The 16,905-nt window shown below is 36.4% G+C and overlaps 1 protein-coding gene across 6 annotated transcripts in view; it reads left to right on the top strand.

The window, feature by feature from the left end:
* TCF12 (transcription factor 12) overlaps positions 1 to 16,905 on the top strand; it is a 397,916-nt gene that overhangs the window by 178,878 nt on the left and 202,133 nt on the right. For all 6 annotated transcript variants that reach the window (XM_017896545.1, XM_017896551.1, XM_017896526.1 and 3 more), the window contains one exon: positions 4,658 to 4,760. In XM_017896545.1, the coding sequence (XP_017752034.1) occupies positions 4,658 to 4,760 (103 nt within the window). The remainder of the gene's footprint in view (positions 1 to 4,657; positions 4,761 to 16,905) is intronic.

Here is a 16,905-nt window from a genome sequence, read left to right as displayed (position 1 = left end):
TCCCCCTCCCTCCCCACCTTGGATACAACGAAAGATTTGATTGCCCACATTTTGGGAGGCCAAAATGGGAGGTTCTATTGAGCCGAGGAATTCAAGACTAACCTTGGCAACAGAGGAGACCCCATCTCTACAAGAAATAAAAATATTGGCTGGACATGGTGGTGTGTGCCTGTAGTGGTGTGTGCCTGTAGTCCCAGTTACTCAGGAGGCTGAAGTGGGCGGATTGCTTGAGCCCAGGAGATTGAGGCTACTTTGAGCTGTGATCATGCCACTGCATTCCAGCCTAAGCAACAGCAAGACCGTGTCCAAAAAAAAAATTTTTTTTGATTAGGTGCTGTTTAGTTTAAATATGGAAGCTACTTTGATCACTTCAGGTCTGTTGTCATACTGTAGCAGAGATTAACATTTCTAAGTTCCTGCATCAGGAAATGAACATAGAGAAAAGTATGAAATCTTTATAGACCACATTTTATAATATCAAAGCTTTTGTGAAGTATTATGCATTCATAGATGGAATTATTTAAGATTTACCAACTAAATTTTAGACAGATTTTAAGTATAGAAATTAATGGTTTTTGTAATCTTCCCATGCATCAACTGATTTTATCAATTATTAATAACGAGTGCTTTCCATTTTTATAAGATGGGAACAGTGATTGTTTAGGGTGTATTTGGAAATATTTTTGTGTTCAATAGCATATTGTGGCTAAAAGTCTGGTGTAATAGATAATTCTGATAGTATTGCTCTGTCCTTCATAATGTATATCATCTCATGTTTTTAAAAAATCCCATTTATCTTAGTGGCTGTTAACAGAATTCAAGATCTTAATTAGGAGTCCTGGGAGCCATGTTTGACCCCTTTTGTTAGCATAGTAACTTTCTATCAATTTAGAATATGCAGCATAATAGTTGTATATTTAATGATCTCACTGATTTACTTCCTTTATATTTTAAAATTGAAATAGCATTCATTTACCAGTCCCATTGGTTGATCCACTCCAGCTCCAACTTAACCATTGCTTGCTTGGATTTTGTTCTTTTCTTGTCACTGCAACCACTCCCTTAGGCCATTTACCTTCAACCTGTGTTCTCCAGCCTGTTGGAAGTTACTACATTATTTTGCTTTGTTGTCTTCTATTCTGTCAGCCCTATGAGTGCTCTGGTTTATGACATTTTTCCCTTTTGCTCTATGAGCGGCCATGCTTATTGGCTAACTCTATGTGGTATTTGAGAAGTTTAAACTCCTAGTCAACTAACTTATTTCTTTCATTGGGACTCTATTTGACAGCTAAGCTACCTTCTACTTTTAAAACTACATGGATGAATACATACATACAGAAAAACATTTTGCCATTCTAATTGCTGTAGTTTTTTTTTTTTTTTTTTCTCTTTAAACTGTGTGGGGTTTCTCCCTAATTTATACTTATCTGGAAACTTCCGGTGTTTTAATATGGTTTCAGTGGGGGGTGCCTGGCTGTCACCTTTCTAGACCTTTTTATTCTGTGTTTATCAAAGAGATCTTTATTCCAAGTTGTCTAAGTTCTTGCTACTAGAAGTGTAGTTCGTAGGCCAGCAGCATCAGCATCACCTATTTGTTAGAAATTCAGAATCTCAGGTCCCACCCCCAAGACCTTATGCATGTTAATCTGCATGTTAGCAAGATCTCTACATGTTTGATAAGAACATTGAAGTCTGCAAAGCACTGCTGTAGGTATCAAGTCAACTAGATGATATATTGACATGCTAGTAGTTGTACATTTCTAGAACTGATTTTAAACATATGACTTGTGATAATCTTATTTAAATATTGTGAATTATTTCATAACTATTCACCTTGTTTCACCAAAAGTTATACTCTGGGTGGGTATTACTACTACTGTGTGAAAGGAATGACAGGAATAATCCCAAACAGTAAGCTACCCCTAGTCCTTGAAGTGAAGTTTTGGTGGACAGTTGTAGGTAATGTAAAACTGTGACAAACATTTTGCAAGTCTATTGTTCCTTCTCCCAGCATCGGTTTGCACCTGTAGATGAAGAAATGTTATTCCTTTCTTGTTTCTTGGACAGTGACTTTTAAACAAAGTTGCATTTGCTAAATTGAACCTCTAAGGTATTGGGGAAAATATCTAATTTTTATCCTTAAATGAGAGAAATTATGCCTTACTGATACTTGATATGTGGATTAATAGTATGTGCATATAATCCCAATAAGGAGATATTGAGGATTCATGTCCAACTCTTGCTTGTATTTGAAGAAAAAAGTTTATAGACTCCTGTTTTCTGGTGCACTATGACAATCCCGGTCATTAGCAGTGGGAACAGCAAAAAGGTTAGGTTAGCTAGCAGGGTAAAAGATACTACATGTAATTTACAAAGTTAATAAATTATGTGTAGTCATTTAGCGACACCATAAATATATTTCAAACTTACATATATTTGTATAGTGGTGCTTTAGGAAATAATTTTAAAAAAAAACTGTAGTGTTTTTACTTTTGTAAAAAGTTGTTGTTCAAGAATGAGGAAAACTGGGAGAATACAAGATTACCCTTTCATTCTCCTTTAGCATTCAAATGTAGTGTGAACAATGTAGCTGTTCCGCAAGCACATTTTAATTGGCATTTTTCTAGAGTAGTATTGTTTTAGGATGACAAACAATATTTAAGTGAGTATGTTTATAGGTTTTGGTGCCTTCCTTTGTGTACCTAAGAATGACAGTGGGAAGGGTGGCAGAGAGAACATCCAGATGTATGTGAGATAGTGATTTGTCACTTAGTATTCATTTTAAGTAGTAAAAGCAAATTCTATGGGCCAGGCGTGGTGGCTCAGGCCTGTAATTCCAGTGCTTTAAGAGGCCAAGGCTGGAGGATCTCTTGAGCCCAAGAGTTTGAGACCAGCCTGGGCAACATAGTGAGACCCCATCTCTTAAAAATTTTTTTTAAATTAGTTGGGTGTGGTGGTGCACTACTATAGTTCCAGCTACTCCCGGGAGGCTGAGGTGGGAGGATCACTTGAGCCCAGGAGGTTGAGGCTAGTCAGCAGTGATCACGCCACCGCACTCCAGCCTGGGCAAAAGAGCAAGGCCCTGTCTCCAAAAAAAGGAAAAAAAAAAAGGTAAACTGTGGGGTGACATTAGCTAAGAGCCATCCTATTTCATATATAGGGTCTACTAAATGTGGCTGTATCAGACAGGACTTACGGTTGTGGTTACCAGAGAACACTTGTGGTCCTAAGTTGTGAATGTCACCCAGATTCTTCTTGAATGTCTATCTATCACATGTCTATCAGTAATTCTAAAATATGTAAAAATGAAACAAAGATTTATTTGGGAGTTAGCACTCCCAGAAGATTAGTTTTAAAACAGAACAGCAGAAGGAGTTGTGACATGCATCTATAAGCAACTGTAATGATTTGACAGTTATTTAGCCCTCTATTCCTAGCCCTTTCATTGAACTGACAGCATGCCTGCAAAGATAGTGAGGCCTGTTCCAGTTGCACTAATGTCCTCTTAAATGGTAGCCTGCATTCTGGGTAATGATAAATGTTCAGTGATTCATGATTTTTTTAGTCCCAGGGGATTCTGGATGGTTTCAGGTTTCTGTGAGCCAGGGTGGTTTTGTCTCTTACTTGGGCTTCTTATACATTTGTTTGGTCTTCACCATGTTGATTTTAAATTGGCAGAGATATATATGACCTGCAGTTTTAATTAATAGAGTTCAAAGCCTTCTTTAGAAACAGTATGATTTTGGAAGTGATGCTGTACTTAAGAGTGTGTAAAAGTCTGAGAACCAGTACAGGTTTCATTACATAGTAATTTTGTAACACTTGTTTTTATTTGTAAACTTTATCTTTTTTCCCCTTTGCTTTAAAAAAAAGTATGTTTTAAACTATAAGGAGAAATGTAATAACACCTACTGTGAAAAGTAACATTAGCTTTATTGTTGTTATGGTGTTTGTAATTTCTTTCTTAAGAATTTAAATCAGCTATTTTAATAATTGTTTTCCTTTTACGTGGCTCAGTTTCTGTAGAAGTATATATTGTTACACTACAGTAGTATTAAAATGAGCATAAACAGACCTTTTTTGTTGAATATTTGCCATTTAGGAAAGGATTCATTTCTAGCATATTGATTGTGGATTAGTTTTAGTATTTTAAGTCAAACTTGTAATTGCCTAACCCTTTATTTTAGGGTCTGGGGCAGGGAATGAATAGGAGGATAAAGATAAGTATTTCCCTAATTTATTACAATTGAGAAATATATTTTCTTAATTCCTTTTTTTAAAAAAATTATCCATTGTATTTCCCTTTGGATGTAAAGTAATCTTAGAGGTAATTTTAGTAATAGTTTACAGAATTCTTATAGCTCCCCATCCCATCAGAAGAGCTGATACTTTGAAAACATTGGTGCTCATGGTTAGTATTTATTTATAGAAACCCACTTTGCTTTACGATCAATAAGAAAATGTTTTTTGACATTAAAATCTTAAAAGGAATAAAAGAAGCACTTCTGCTGTTAGCTTTCCAAATAATGAACAAGAAACTTGGTTAGAGATGACCATGGGTAAGTAAGTCTGTATATTAATTAGGTGAGTGTCATTATGCTCAATTAGTGGGACTGCCAAATAATCTCTTTAATACTCTGATCTTTTTCCCCCCTAGGGTTTTACAGACAGCCCTCATTACAGTGATCACTTGAATGACAGTCGATTAGGAGCCCATGAAGGCTTGTCCCCAACACCTTTCATGAACTCAAATCTGATGGGTAAGTTGGTAATTCTCTGCAAGTAGTCTTCTCAAAGCTTCTTTGGTCAGAGACATTTTTTATCCCTTTGTCAAGGAGCGACAGGTAAGTATCTAGAAGAAAGTTCTTGAGTTTCTAGCGGCATCTAGGGCTTTTCTTGTTCATTACAGCTTGAGGATCAAATGTCCAGAAAATTGGGAGTCTTCTCTTAAAGCATTATTGTTTTGGTGTCAAAAGAGGAAGTGGCAGTGTTTTGATTGTCAGTTTTGACAATGTCTGTGTGACCTCAAGCATTACATGTGTTCTGGGGCAGAGAAGTATTGTTTTAGGGGCATTTGTGATGTTCCTGTTTCTCTTAACAGTTGTATTATGTTGTAATTAAAAATGTAACATAGCAGTGATTTTAGGCAGATTTTGCTTGCATTGGACAGTATTTCTCCTGGCACAATTTGATTAAAACATAGTACATTTAGATATTGCAGCGTTGTTTTAAGCACTTGGCTTCATATTAGGACTTTTTAAAAGTTTTGGTTTGAAGAAGTGAAGTTGCACTTTCAAGAAGGGTATGAATTACCATCTAAACCTGATTTTTATGTTTTGGCAAAACCTTTGTGGTTAATCATGCTCTGCAAAACACCCCTCCTTTCCTTTCTCCTTCTCTGTCTCAAATGAAAGTTTAAAGTTGTTCAGTCTAAAATGATAAACCCAAGCATGTTTTTTTCAGTTTGAATACCATTTTTTAAATGTGTAAATATTTTACCTTTTTGCAAAATCTGATTGAAAATAATCTGTATGTTTTATGACATTTGTTTCTTGCTTATGCTGGGGCTGAGCATATTACAAAAACTTTCATCTGTTTTACCAGTTATAACTATTTTTCCAGTTATTGGCATCATATAAATATGGAAAGTTTGTGTAATAGACATTGATTTCATTACTTATTTTATTTCTTAAGGACATGACCTATATTGTGATCTTAGAATCATCCTTTTAAGACACAGCCATACTAATCTAAGTGGATTACCCAAATCCCAAATCCTGGTGGTCTGCAGTTTCTGTAAAATGATTTGCTTTGCATAGTCTTCGTTTCCTTTATTCTCTGTAGTGTTGAGGAGACAGTCTGATCGTCTAGTGTGGATTTTGCCTAAGGTGGTTGACAGTTTGAAGCCAGAAGAACCATTAGAGTATGACAGAAGAGTGAAAAAAATCTAATCAGCAATAAAACTTGTGTTTAAAATCACAATTTGTTTCAACGTAAATAAATGCACATAGAAAATCACAGTATTAAATGTGTTATCATTCCAGATAAAAAATCAGAGTTAGGTTTATAGTAAATTATTTGGGTAGGGAAAACTTTCTAATTTATTTTTTAAATTTTCAATTCAGCTTACCATCAAAGTAAAATCAATGTAACACTCCAAATAATTTCCTTTTGGAGTATAACTTTTCCCCAAGTAGGATTTAATTTATATTAAGTGTAGTAGGGCAAGTAAAAGTCAGTGTTTTGTAATTTTGGATTTCTTAATTGAGAATATAACTCTGAACTGTAAAAAATCAGAAATTGCTCTTTTTGTATTTATGTTCTTACCTTTATTCTTCACTCATAGAGATGACTTTTAGGCCCAATGGAATTTCATCATTAGCACAGCTTTGTGCCAAGGTGACAATTAAAATTTTGTACGGGACAAGTGTGGAAATTAAATGAATACTAAGAGGTATACATGTCAGTTACTTGCTCAGAGCAGATGTTGACTAACATTATTTCTGTAATTCACTTTGAGGTAACATTTTCTCAGTTAGAGCAATTACAAGCATGTGCTTGTTGGTTTCTTTAGTTTTCAGATGATTTTTAGAATACTTTTAATAGTCATCCATACCCTATGTATAAAATCAACATCTAAAAAAAGTCTTGAAGTAAATAATTATCTGTAAGTAGATTGATCTCTTAATAATTCAAATGAAAAATTCTGCGTTCATCTGAACTACATTGTTTAGGTACTGCTTTGTATCAGATGCAGATATACAAACCATACATTTTCTTTTCTTATTTTCAAGACAGGGTCTCACTTTGTCACCCAAGCTAGAGTGCAGTCGCATGATGATGGCTCACTACAGCTTTGAACTCCTGAGCTCAAGCCGTCCTCCTTCCTTAGCACAACACCAGCTAATTTTTTAGTTTTTTTATTTTGTAGAGATGAGGCCTCACTGTGTTGACCAGACTGGTTTTGAACTCCTGGCCTCAAGTGATCCTCCTGCCTCAGCCTCCCAAAATGTTGCAATTATAGGCATGAGCCACCATGTCTGGCCCAGACCATACGTTTTATTTGTGAGTGTTAACTACCTAATGTAAAAATGCTTACTTATATATAAAAGAAGGAGAGAGAACCCTGAAATGATTAAGCAGATAGGTTCAAAAGAAATTCACTGGTCATTGGCAATATCTGATACACTTCACTTATATTTATTTTCAGTAAAAATGATCAAATGAAGTACCTTAGTCTAACAACAGTGTAAACAATCTGCACAACAATAGCTGAATCCAAAATAGCTTGCTTTTGGAAATGAATGACTCTTAAATCACAGTGCAGTTCTATATAGCAACAGGCAATCCAACTCGATATGAGCTGAAGTAATTGAACTGACACCCAAACATGTGGGTTTATAGCAATATGTAGAGTCACAATGGATAGACTGACTTTTCTGGCTGTTTGATAATTTAAGGGAGTTTCTGGCTGAAAAACCTAAATTGTTAAAGTTCTGCTGAGATGTGTATGGTAGTATTTGAAGCATTTGGAGCTGTTGATACCCAATCATCTCTGCAGGTAACAGTTGAGAGTGGTGCTGTGAATGATGAATGTTCAGAAACAGTTAAAACTAATAGGAAAGCAGTAACATTTCATGTTGCTATCAACATATAAAACACCATTAAGTGGGGAGGGATTGTACGTCTAGGGAATGTTGTTATTTTGAGTATTATGTTCAGCCATAAGCACATTTGCCTGAAGAAATTGTGGATTATAAAGCACCACTGTCTTCTGTGATAGAGCTTCCAAGCACTTTAATGATTTTGTACATTGAAAAATGAGAAATTTTGTCTAACAAGGGTGGATAACAATTCAATAATGAACAATTTGCGACAGAAAGTGTGTTTATATATTCATGTAGATATTTTGAAGTGTTTTATGCTGAATCAGTTAATGTTTCTTTTATGAATTGCAGAATTCTGTGGATATGTCAGTATGGGAAAGAGGGCTTTTCTTATGTTTCAAGTGAAATAAGTACATCTTTTTGACACATCACTAGGTAATTAGCATCAAGCAGTTCTGTACTCTGTAATATTACAACTAGATGAAAAGCTTTGACCATAGCAGTGAATCCCATGGTCATTTCAAGTCTACTATCACCAAGTAGCCTTGTCTATCTCAAGCTTCTTCCGGCTCTGGTCCATTTCTCCACCCTTGATTCTCTCGTTAATTTCAGTAATATTTGTTTTCCTTTACCTATTCATAATTAGTCATATTTTTCATGATGGCAGGATCAGTTTACTGGTTGAACTTAAAAACAAATTATTCTCACAGAATTGCCTGCTTTCCATCCCCAAGTGATTGTGTAATAAACTACTATTATCTTTTTATCCCTCCATGTTTATAAGCTTTACTTATTTTAGGATGTATGTATGTCTGTATGTGATAAAAGGGAGACTTAAGGTGTAAAATTATCTTCGCTTTTGTTTGTTTTCTGAGACCCTTAATTGTGTTCCTTTCTGAGACCCTATTTTGCTTCTAGAGATGGTTTGTTAATTTTTCTTTTCAAGAGGGAATGTAATATGTGGTGGTACGGGGGAAATTGCAGGGCTGAGAGTTAGGAGGTGTGGATTTTAATCTGGATTCTGAAAATAATCATTGCCTTTCTAATAGAGTAATGCTGAGAATTTTCAGAGGTCTTATACAGCTCTAGAATTTTACAATTCCATAATCTCATAAATTTAATAACTTTTATTCAACCCTGAAAAAGGCTGCAACAAGAATTATAATTGCTATTTTGCAAATGATTAAAACTAAGGCAGAGGACAATTAAGTGTTTCTTTCTGAGGTCACAAAGCCAGTAAATGTCAAAACTAAATGTAGAACTTATATCTCCTGACTCTTAGTTGAATGCTATTTCCATTAAACCACACTGTTTAGGTGTTTAAGATACCTGTTCTTTCTTCATATCTCAGGTTTTTTACTAGCGCAGCATTTTCTTAAACCATAATTATGGAGACACTGATCTTGAGGGATGACCGTGGAAAAAAGTCACGGTTCCACAGTGAAATAACTTTGGACACCATTTCGTGTCAGTTGTTCCCTCTTAGAAATTCAGATTGTTCTTTGGAATGTTAAAGACTCTGAAAAAAGAAGCAGCTGATTTAACTTTGTTTAGCTTCCTACACCCCAAAATCACATTAGGCATAGAAGGCTTTCTGTAAAAAGCATCATTAGCTTCTGAGAAACTAGTTTTCCATGGGACACTGGGAAATGTTTCTGGTTTTTTAAGGGAAAAAAAAAGATCATGAAGGATCTCTGAAAAGTAAAATAGCATGATGTTAATAGAATTGCTATACAGTCATCCCTTAGTATCTGTGAGGGATTGGGTCCCCTGATGCTCAAGTCCCTTATATATATAAAATGGTATAGTTTTTGTATTTAACCCACACACATCCTCCTATATACTTTAAAACTAATCTTCTGGGAGTGCTAACTCCCAAATAAATCTTTGTTTCATTTTTACATGCTTTAGAATTACTGATAGACATGTGATAGATAGACATTCAAGAAGAATCTGGGTAACATTCACAACTTAGGACCACAAGTGTTCTCTGGTAACCACAACCGTAAGTCCTGTCTGATACAGCCACATTTAGTAGACCCTATATGAAATAGGATGGCTCTTAGCTAATGTCACCCCACAGTTTACCTTTTTTTTTCTTTTTTTGGAGACAGGGCCTTGCTCTTTTGCCCAGGCTGGAGTGAGGTGGCGTGATCACTGCTGACTAGTCTCAACCTCCCGGGCTCAAGTGATTCTCCCACCTCAGCCTCCCAGGAGTAGCTGGAACTATAGTAGTGCACCACCACACCCAACTAATTTAAAAAAAAAATTTAAGAGATGGGGTCTCACTATGTTGTAACTTATAAGCAAACCAGGTGTCTTCCCATTGCTGCTGGAATGTCTTTGCTTAACTCCACCTTCTGTATCTCAGAGCTTAAAGGGCTCCTCTGGTAAAACTTCTATGTTTTATTTCCATTTCATTGTAGATTACATAGGTTTCAGTGGATTTGTCTGAGAATTTAAGCCCAAGTACACTTTTTTTCCATATATCTGGTACCTCAACCAAATTTCAAAGAAAATTATTTTATAAACTTGATACTGCTTGCACTATAACCTATGAAAACTTCTGAAATCTCCTAGAGTTACAAAATATGTAGAATCACCATTTTCAGACTATCAAAGGGTAATACAACCCTGCCCTCAAAAGTTAACTATTTTGGCTGAGCGGGGTGGCTCACATTCCCAGCACTTTGGGAGGCCAAGCCAGGCGTATTGCTTGAGCCCAGGAGTTTAAGACCACCCTGAGCAATATGGTAAAACCCTGTCTCTACAAAAAATTAGCCAGGCATGGTGGCACATGCCTGTGGTCCCAGCTACCTGGGAGGCTGAGGAGGGAAGATTGCTTGAGCCAAGGAGGCGGAGGTTACAGTGAGCCAGATCACTTCACTCTACTCCAGCCTGGGCAACAGATCCAACCCTGTCTTTAAAAAAAAAAAAAATGTGTAAGTTTGATATACTTGAAATTTCTTCACTAGATGAGATATTGAAAATGATTATGAAGTGTTTAAGGGAAATAGTATCTGATTTGATAGTGTTTCATAAGGATGAGGCCTTTTACTTTTTCTATTGTTTTATTAACCCCAAGTTTCATGAAAGAATATGATTGTGTATTCATTGATCTGCGTTCTCTGACCTTTGGCTGTACTAACAAACACAAAATGTTGGCACCAAGAGAAACTTGAATGAAAGGAGCCTAGATACAATTGAAGACACTAAAGCCAAGAAAAATGAAATGACTCGTTAGTTTGAAACATGGCCCTGGCCAGGCACAATGGCTCTCTGTAGGATCACCTGAGGTCAGGAGTTCGAGACCAGCCTGACCAACGTGATGAAACCCCATCTCTACTAAAAATACAAAAAAAAAAAAAAAATCTAGCCAGGCATGGTGGTGCATGCTTGTAATCCCAGCCGTTTGTGAGGCTGAGGCAGGAGAATTGCTTGAATGCGGGAGACAGAGGTTGCAATGAGCTGAGATCGTGCCGCTGCACTCCACCCTGGATGACAGAGCAAGACTCCATCTCTAAAAAACAAACGAAACAGAAAAAGAAACATGGCCTTGACCCCCTTGATTTTAATTAGTACACAGTCCCTTTCTTCTACGTTGCTTTTTTTCCCTTTTTTTAACTTCTCGTGTTCAACCATTTGTTTCATTTGCTACCTTTTTTTGCATTATAGCTCTGCTTTTTCTTTCTTTGACTACTGCTTAACTCTCATTAACCAGTCTGAGTTGTTGAATACCTTCCTCCATCTTTTTCATGTATTCATTCATCCATTTTTTTCCTGCCCTTTACCGTGCCCTTTTTCTGCCTTTTCTGCCTTTTACAGAGGAAAGTACTGTGTGGTAGAATGGTAGAATATTAAAGTGAATAATATTCAATCTATCTTTACAGACTTTATTATTTTAGTGTGATAGAGGGATAAGAATTTCAATAATTAATATACATGGCAGAATGTCAGTGATACGAATAAATTCTTACAGACATTCAGAAGAGATTACATTCAGGCACAACCAGAGATGATAAGGAAAAGTTTTATTGCGGGTCGCATTTATTCCAGTCAGCACTCTTTCTGTTATAAGTGACAGAACCTAACTTAAAACAGGTGAAACAAAAAGTGGTGTTTATTAACCCATTTATCTAAGAAGGCTAGGAGTAGATTGATTTGGAGCATGGGGGACCTAGGGGTTTAAACAAGGTCATCAGGACTCCCTCTTTCACCTTACAAATGTTTTGTTGAAAGAATAAGAACTGGAGAGGCAAATTGGGCCAAGGACAGGGGATGTGAGAAATGGGAAAAGGTGAGAATACAGTGTTCTGGTCTCTCCTTCTCTAGATCCCTCACTCCAATATTTCTAGATTGCTCCCTGGTTGCTATATTATATTGTAAGATACCTTATTCCTTAGTGGTTTGGAATGTTTTTGTTCAGTGGACATGTGCATTTAATTTATAACATCCTGTTCCTGGCAGTATCACCTTTTCCATGCCCCTGCCCTGCCTCTACAGCCTAAAAAGCACTTCTCTTTCTATGGTTAGAATGAATTTGATAGCCATTCTTTGAAGCTGAAGCTGTTTCTGTGAGCCAGAGATGACCTGAAGGCTTCTTTTCTACCCAGTCTGAGAGAGACCAAAGTAATACTAACGCCTTAGTTTGAAAGAGGTTCCACACTTTCCAGAGTACTCCTGTATGGACTCAGATCCCTCTTATCTATGGGTAATTCATCCTCAAATGAAATCCTTGAAAGAGTAACCAGGATTTCAGAAAATACAGGGAAAAGTTTTATTTGAATTTTAAAAGCTTTTCAAATATTAAAATAATATAATATTAAAAGTGATCTATATATTATTCACCAGGTCTTAGAGTAAACAAAAAATTAGTTGTTGATTTTTTTGGCATGTTTTCTCAGAAAATTTATATGGTAGTAATATATGTCCTGTGTTTCACATTTGAATCTTGTTGCTTTTTCTCCTTAGTTATTAACCCACTGTTTCTAACTCAGATCCTAATCCATTAATGACTTTATATTTGATTAAATGGCTCCTTAACACCTTTTTCATGGACCTCACCAAGTCTTCAGTCTTTTGCCTAGTATTCAACTTACAGTGGATTTGTTCTGTTTATATGTTACGGGATATTCAACAGAAGATTGATCAAAGCGATTGACTCTGGCTTGAGATTGCCTTACTCTCTGTAGAGGATATTTCACAGAGTTTTGTTTTCTTTTTTTTTAAGTTATCTGGTCTAATGGATTTTTTCATGAGCTCACAACATTGGCTTAACTGTGTGTCCTTGCAAACTCCAGAGACTTAAATGAAGTGGACCACCTTTACTGTTATTTGTTTATCCAGTGCATTTCCTCATTGTCACTTGGGTGTGCATTGTCTATGATCAGTAGTCATCTTTATGGAACCTTATTGTTTTATAGTGGGCCAGTTGCATAGATCTGATAAATGGTTCTTCTTTGAATCATCCTATTGTTTGTGTCTAGTTCTAGCCAAGTGAACATGAACTCTTAACCAGAGTTCTGAGTTTTGCCTGTAGTGAGGTGGATGACAGGGGCTGTGGCTACTTGGTCACTAGAGAATAAGAGAAAGATTGCTTTTAAGGAGCTTTTGTAGCTTTACAGTTCTGCTGTATGCATAGAATTTCAGAAGCACACCATAGCACACAGTTGAGAATTTGGGACACTGTTTTGATTTAAGAAAAGTCCTAGAGCAGCATTAACAGATCATGCCTCCTATGTGGTAACATTTCAGATTCACTTCTTCTTCTTTTTTTTTTTTTTAAATAGAGATGAGGTCTTGCTGTCTTGGCCAGGTTAGTCTTGAACTCCTAGGTTTAAGTGATCCTCCTGTCTTGGCCTTCCAGAGTGCTGGGATTATAGACATGAGCCACTATACCTGGCCCAGACTCACTTATTATAGTAAAGATGCTGCCTTCATCATTTAATAAAGGCTTTCAGAATGTTTTATGTAAAATAAATGCTTTCATATTAAAATTCTCATAGATGTTTGAACTGGATAAATAATATGTCGTAAAGAATAGAAGTAGGGGAAGGTATTACTGGAACTCCCCGTACCCTGAAAACTCCAGGGCCTCTTTCAAAGTGAAGAATTAACAGTAGCTTGATTAGTGGCCATGGTATTTATATAAGTTTTAATTAGCCATCAAAATAATTTTTTAAAAAAATTTGAAAGCATATACTGAATTGCTTTGGTTTAAATTGTACAAATATTACTATTGTTTGAAGGTTTCCATTACATTCTGATCCTTTAGTTGTATAGGTTTTTTACTACATTGCTGTAGTTGAATAAGCCTCACGTCTTTAAAGCCCCATAAAACGGGTGCCTATTTTGAATGTCAGGTCACCATTTTAGTAACCTCCTTATTTCCACATCTCAGCTTCTTTTTTTACCTGGAAAGTTCAGCCTTTGCCTTTCATAATTCATGGTTTTTGTGACTTCCAGTTTGGTATTTGTTGTTTTTATTTGTGATTTTAGATTTTAGAGGGGCTTTTTTTGGTGGTAGTGGTGTTTGGTTTTTTTTGATTTTTGTTTTTTGAGACAGAATCTTGCTCTGTTGCCCAGACTGGAGTGCAGTGACACATCTATGGCTTACTGCAGCCCCAACTTCCCAGGCTCAAGTGATCCTCCCACTCAGCCTCCTAAGTAACTGGGACAACAGGTGTGTGCCACCACACCCAGCTAATTTTTAAAAAATTATTCTTTGTAGAGACACGGTCTTGCTGCGGTGCTCAGGCTAGTCTTGAACTCTTAGGTTCAAGCGATCCTCCAGACTTGGCCTCTCACAGAGCTATGATTACAAGCATGAGCCACCATGCCTGGCCTGGCCACTGATTTTAGGTTTCTGTGAACACTAGAACTTGCCATTCTACCTGTATTTCAGAACTTTCTGATACATACACACGTGCATATGCACCCACCCACACATATATGTATGAGGATGAGTTTTTAAATACTTCTTTATCTTGAAAAATGTTTTTTTGGGTATTTCCATATACGTGGTATGGTTTGGTGGTTCCACAGTCATTCTTGTATTACATATTTGTTTTTTAGTTTGAGTATACCTCTGAAGGATTATCACATTTCTAAGTTCCATGAAATTTTTAGGGAGTCACAATTAAATGAGAGTACATTACTAGGCCACTTCACAGCAAATTAAATCAATTAGTAAATGTATAGTTAATTTTAAATTTTATTAATTTCTCTTACATACTTTCCCATGCTTGTCCCTGAGATTAGGGATTAGCAAACTGTACACAAAGAGCCAGACAGAAAATAGTCTAAGGTCTGTGGTCCAGGATACCAAAATCAATGATGATCAATGAACTAGGCCATAAACATATAATTCATGGCTTATGAACTAAGCCCTAAGCATATAACTACTTACATGTTTAAATAGCTATATAAGTACTTAGATATCATTGATTTGGGGCTATAAAAATAACAGTTGGTGGCCTGGATTTGTTCCATATGCTACATTTGCCAGTCTTGCTCTAGATAATTTAACGAAAATACTTTAAATAGTAGTAACTCTGCCAATTTGTTGAAGAGTTAATAAGTTATATATGGCCGGGCGTGGTGGCTCACACCTGTAATCCCAGCACTTTGGGAGGCTATGGCAAGTGGATTACCTGAGGTCAGGAGTTGAAGACCAGTTTGGTCAACATGGCAAAGCCCTGTCTCTACTAACAATACCAAAATTAGCTGGGCGTCATGACGCGCACCTGTAATTCCAGCTACTAGAGAGGCTGAGACAGAAGAATCACTTGAACCCAGGAGGCGGAGGTTGCAGTGAGCCAAGATCACATCACTGCACTGCAGCTTGGGTAACAGGGCAAGACTCTGTCTTTAAAAAAAAAAAAAAAAAAAAAAGGTTATATATGTGAAATTTTATAGAAAGTACCAGGTTTTTTCTTTTTTATTTAAAAAACAAATTCAGACACGATGGTTGGTGGTTGTAGTGGTGAATTACACTAAAGTTTGAGGAGCTATACTGCCTCTATACAGAATGGTAAGTTACCAATTAGGTGAGTTGTTTTTCTGTTGTTTTGCTTTCAAATATGATACGGGCAGATTTCTAGGCAAATGTCAGATTTTCTCCCTCTGAAATCCTATGTTTCCCTTAGTTTTCTATAATCAGAAATCTTTTAGAAAAACCCTACTTCTCAAGACAGCAATATAAGATTGTAGCTTTAGTGTACTACGACATTGGGAGAGGAAAAGGTGAAAATTAGGCTGCTTAATAGAGGTGTGGCAGTTGAGCAGTTGCATCTCTATTGAGCAGCCTAATGTAGAGAGAAGCCTTCAGAGAACAGCTGCAAAGAATCTATCGAGGGAATCTATGATGAGAGGATAGTGTGAGAATAGCCCAGTAATAAAAAAAGCATACTGTTGCTCTAGTGAAAATCTGTACTGCCCAACATATGAGAATCTCCCCAAAGGGTATGTGCAATAAAAATACAGCATTTTCTAGGCTGTGTATAAGTAATTTTTGTAAGATAAATGTAAATTATGGATTTTGATGTAGTTTATAAAATACAGAATTTAAAAATTTCATGTACAGTGATTAATGGTTAGGGGTTGAGGAATTTTCTGGTTGTTATATGCCATTCACTTTCAACTTAAGGCTGCCTTCTATCTTAAGGGTTTAACTGGGACCCTGTCTCTACAAAACATTTTTTGAAACATTAGCCAGGTGCAGTGGCACCTGCTGTGGTCCCAGCTACTTTTCAGATGTACATTTGGAAAAGTTAAATGCAAATTGTATAAAGAAAACAGTCCCAAACACAGTTACGAAGATGAATTTTTATACCCAATAAAAGAAGACATTGTGTCTTAGCTCCACCACAATGGAATTTAACCCAAGGAAGTAATTGAAAATACACATAAAGATGTGTATGCAACAATGTTTGCCACACACAGTATTTTATAAAGAAAAATTAACATCACCCAATATGGGACTAATTAAGTTATAATAGGGTCATATGATGAATAACATTGCACTCATTAAAACTTACCTTTCAGGCTGGGAGAGGTGGATAACTTGAGGTCAGGAGTTTGAGACCAGCCTGGCTAACATGGTAAAACCTGGTCTCTATTAAAAATACAAAAAAAATTAGCTGGGTGTGGTGGTTGGCGCCTGTAATCCCAGCTACTCAGGAGCCTGAGGAGGGAGAATTGCTTTGAACCCGGGAGATGGAGGTTGCAATGAACCAAAATCGCACCACTGCATTCCAGCCTGGATGACAGAGCAAGACTCTCCAAAAAAAAAAAAAAA

Source organism: Rhinopithecus bieti, unplaced genomic scaffold (assembly GCF_001698545.2).
Source record: "Rhinopithecus bieti isolate Rb0 unplaced genomic scaffold, ASM169854v2 scaffold_947, whole genome shotgun sequence".
NCBI classification, from domain to species: domain Eukaryota; kingdom Metazoa; phylum Chordata; class Mammalia; order Primates; family Cercopithecidae; genus Rhinopithecus; species Rhinopithecus bieti.
This window is presented reverse-complemented; position numbering and strand designations above follow the sequence as displayed.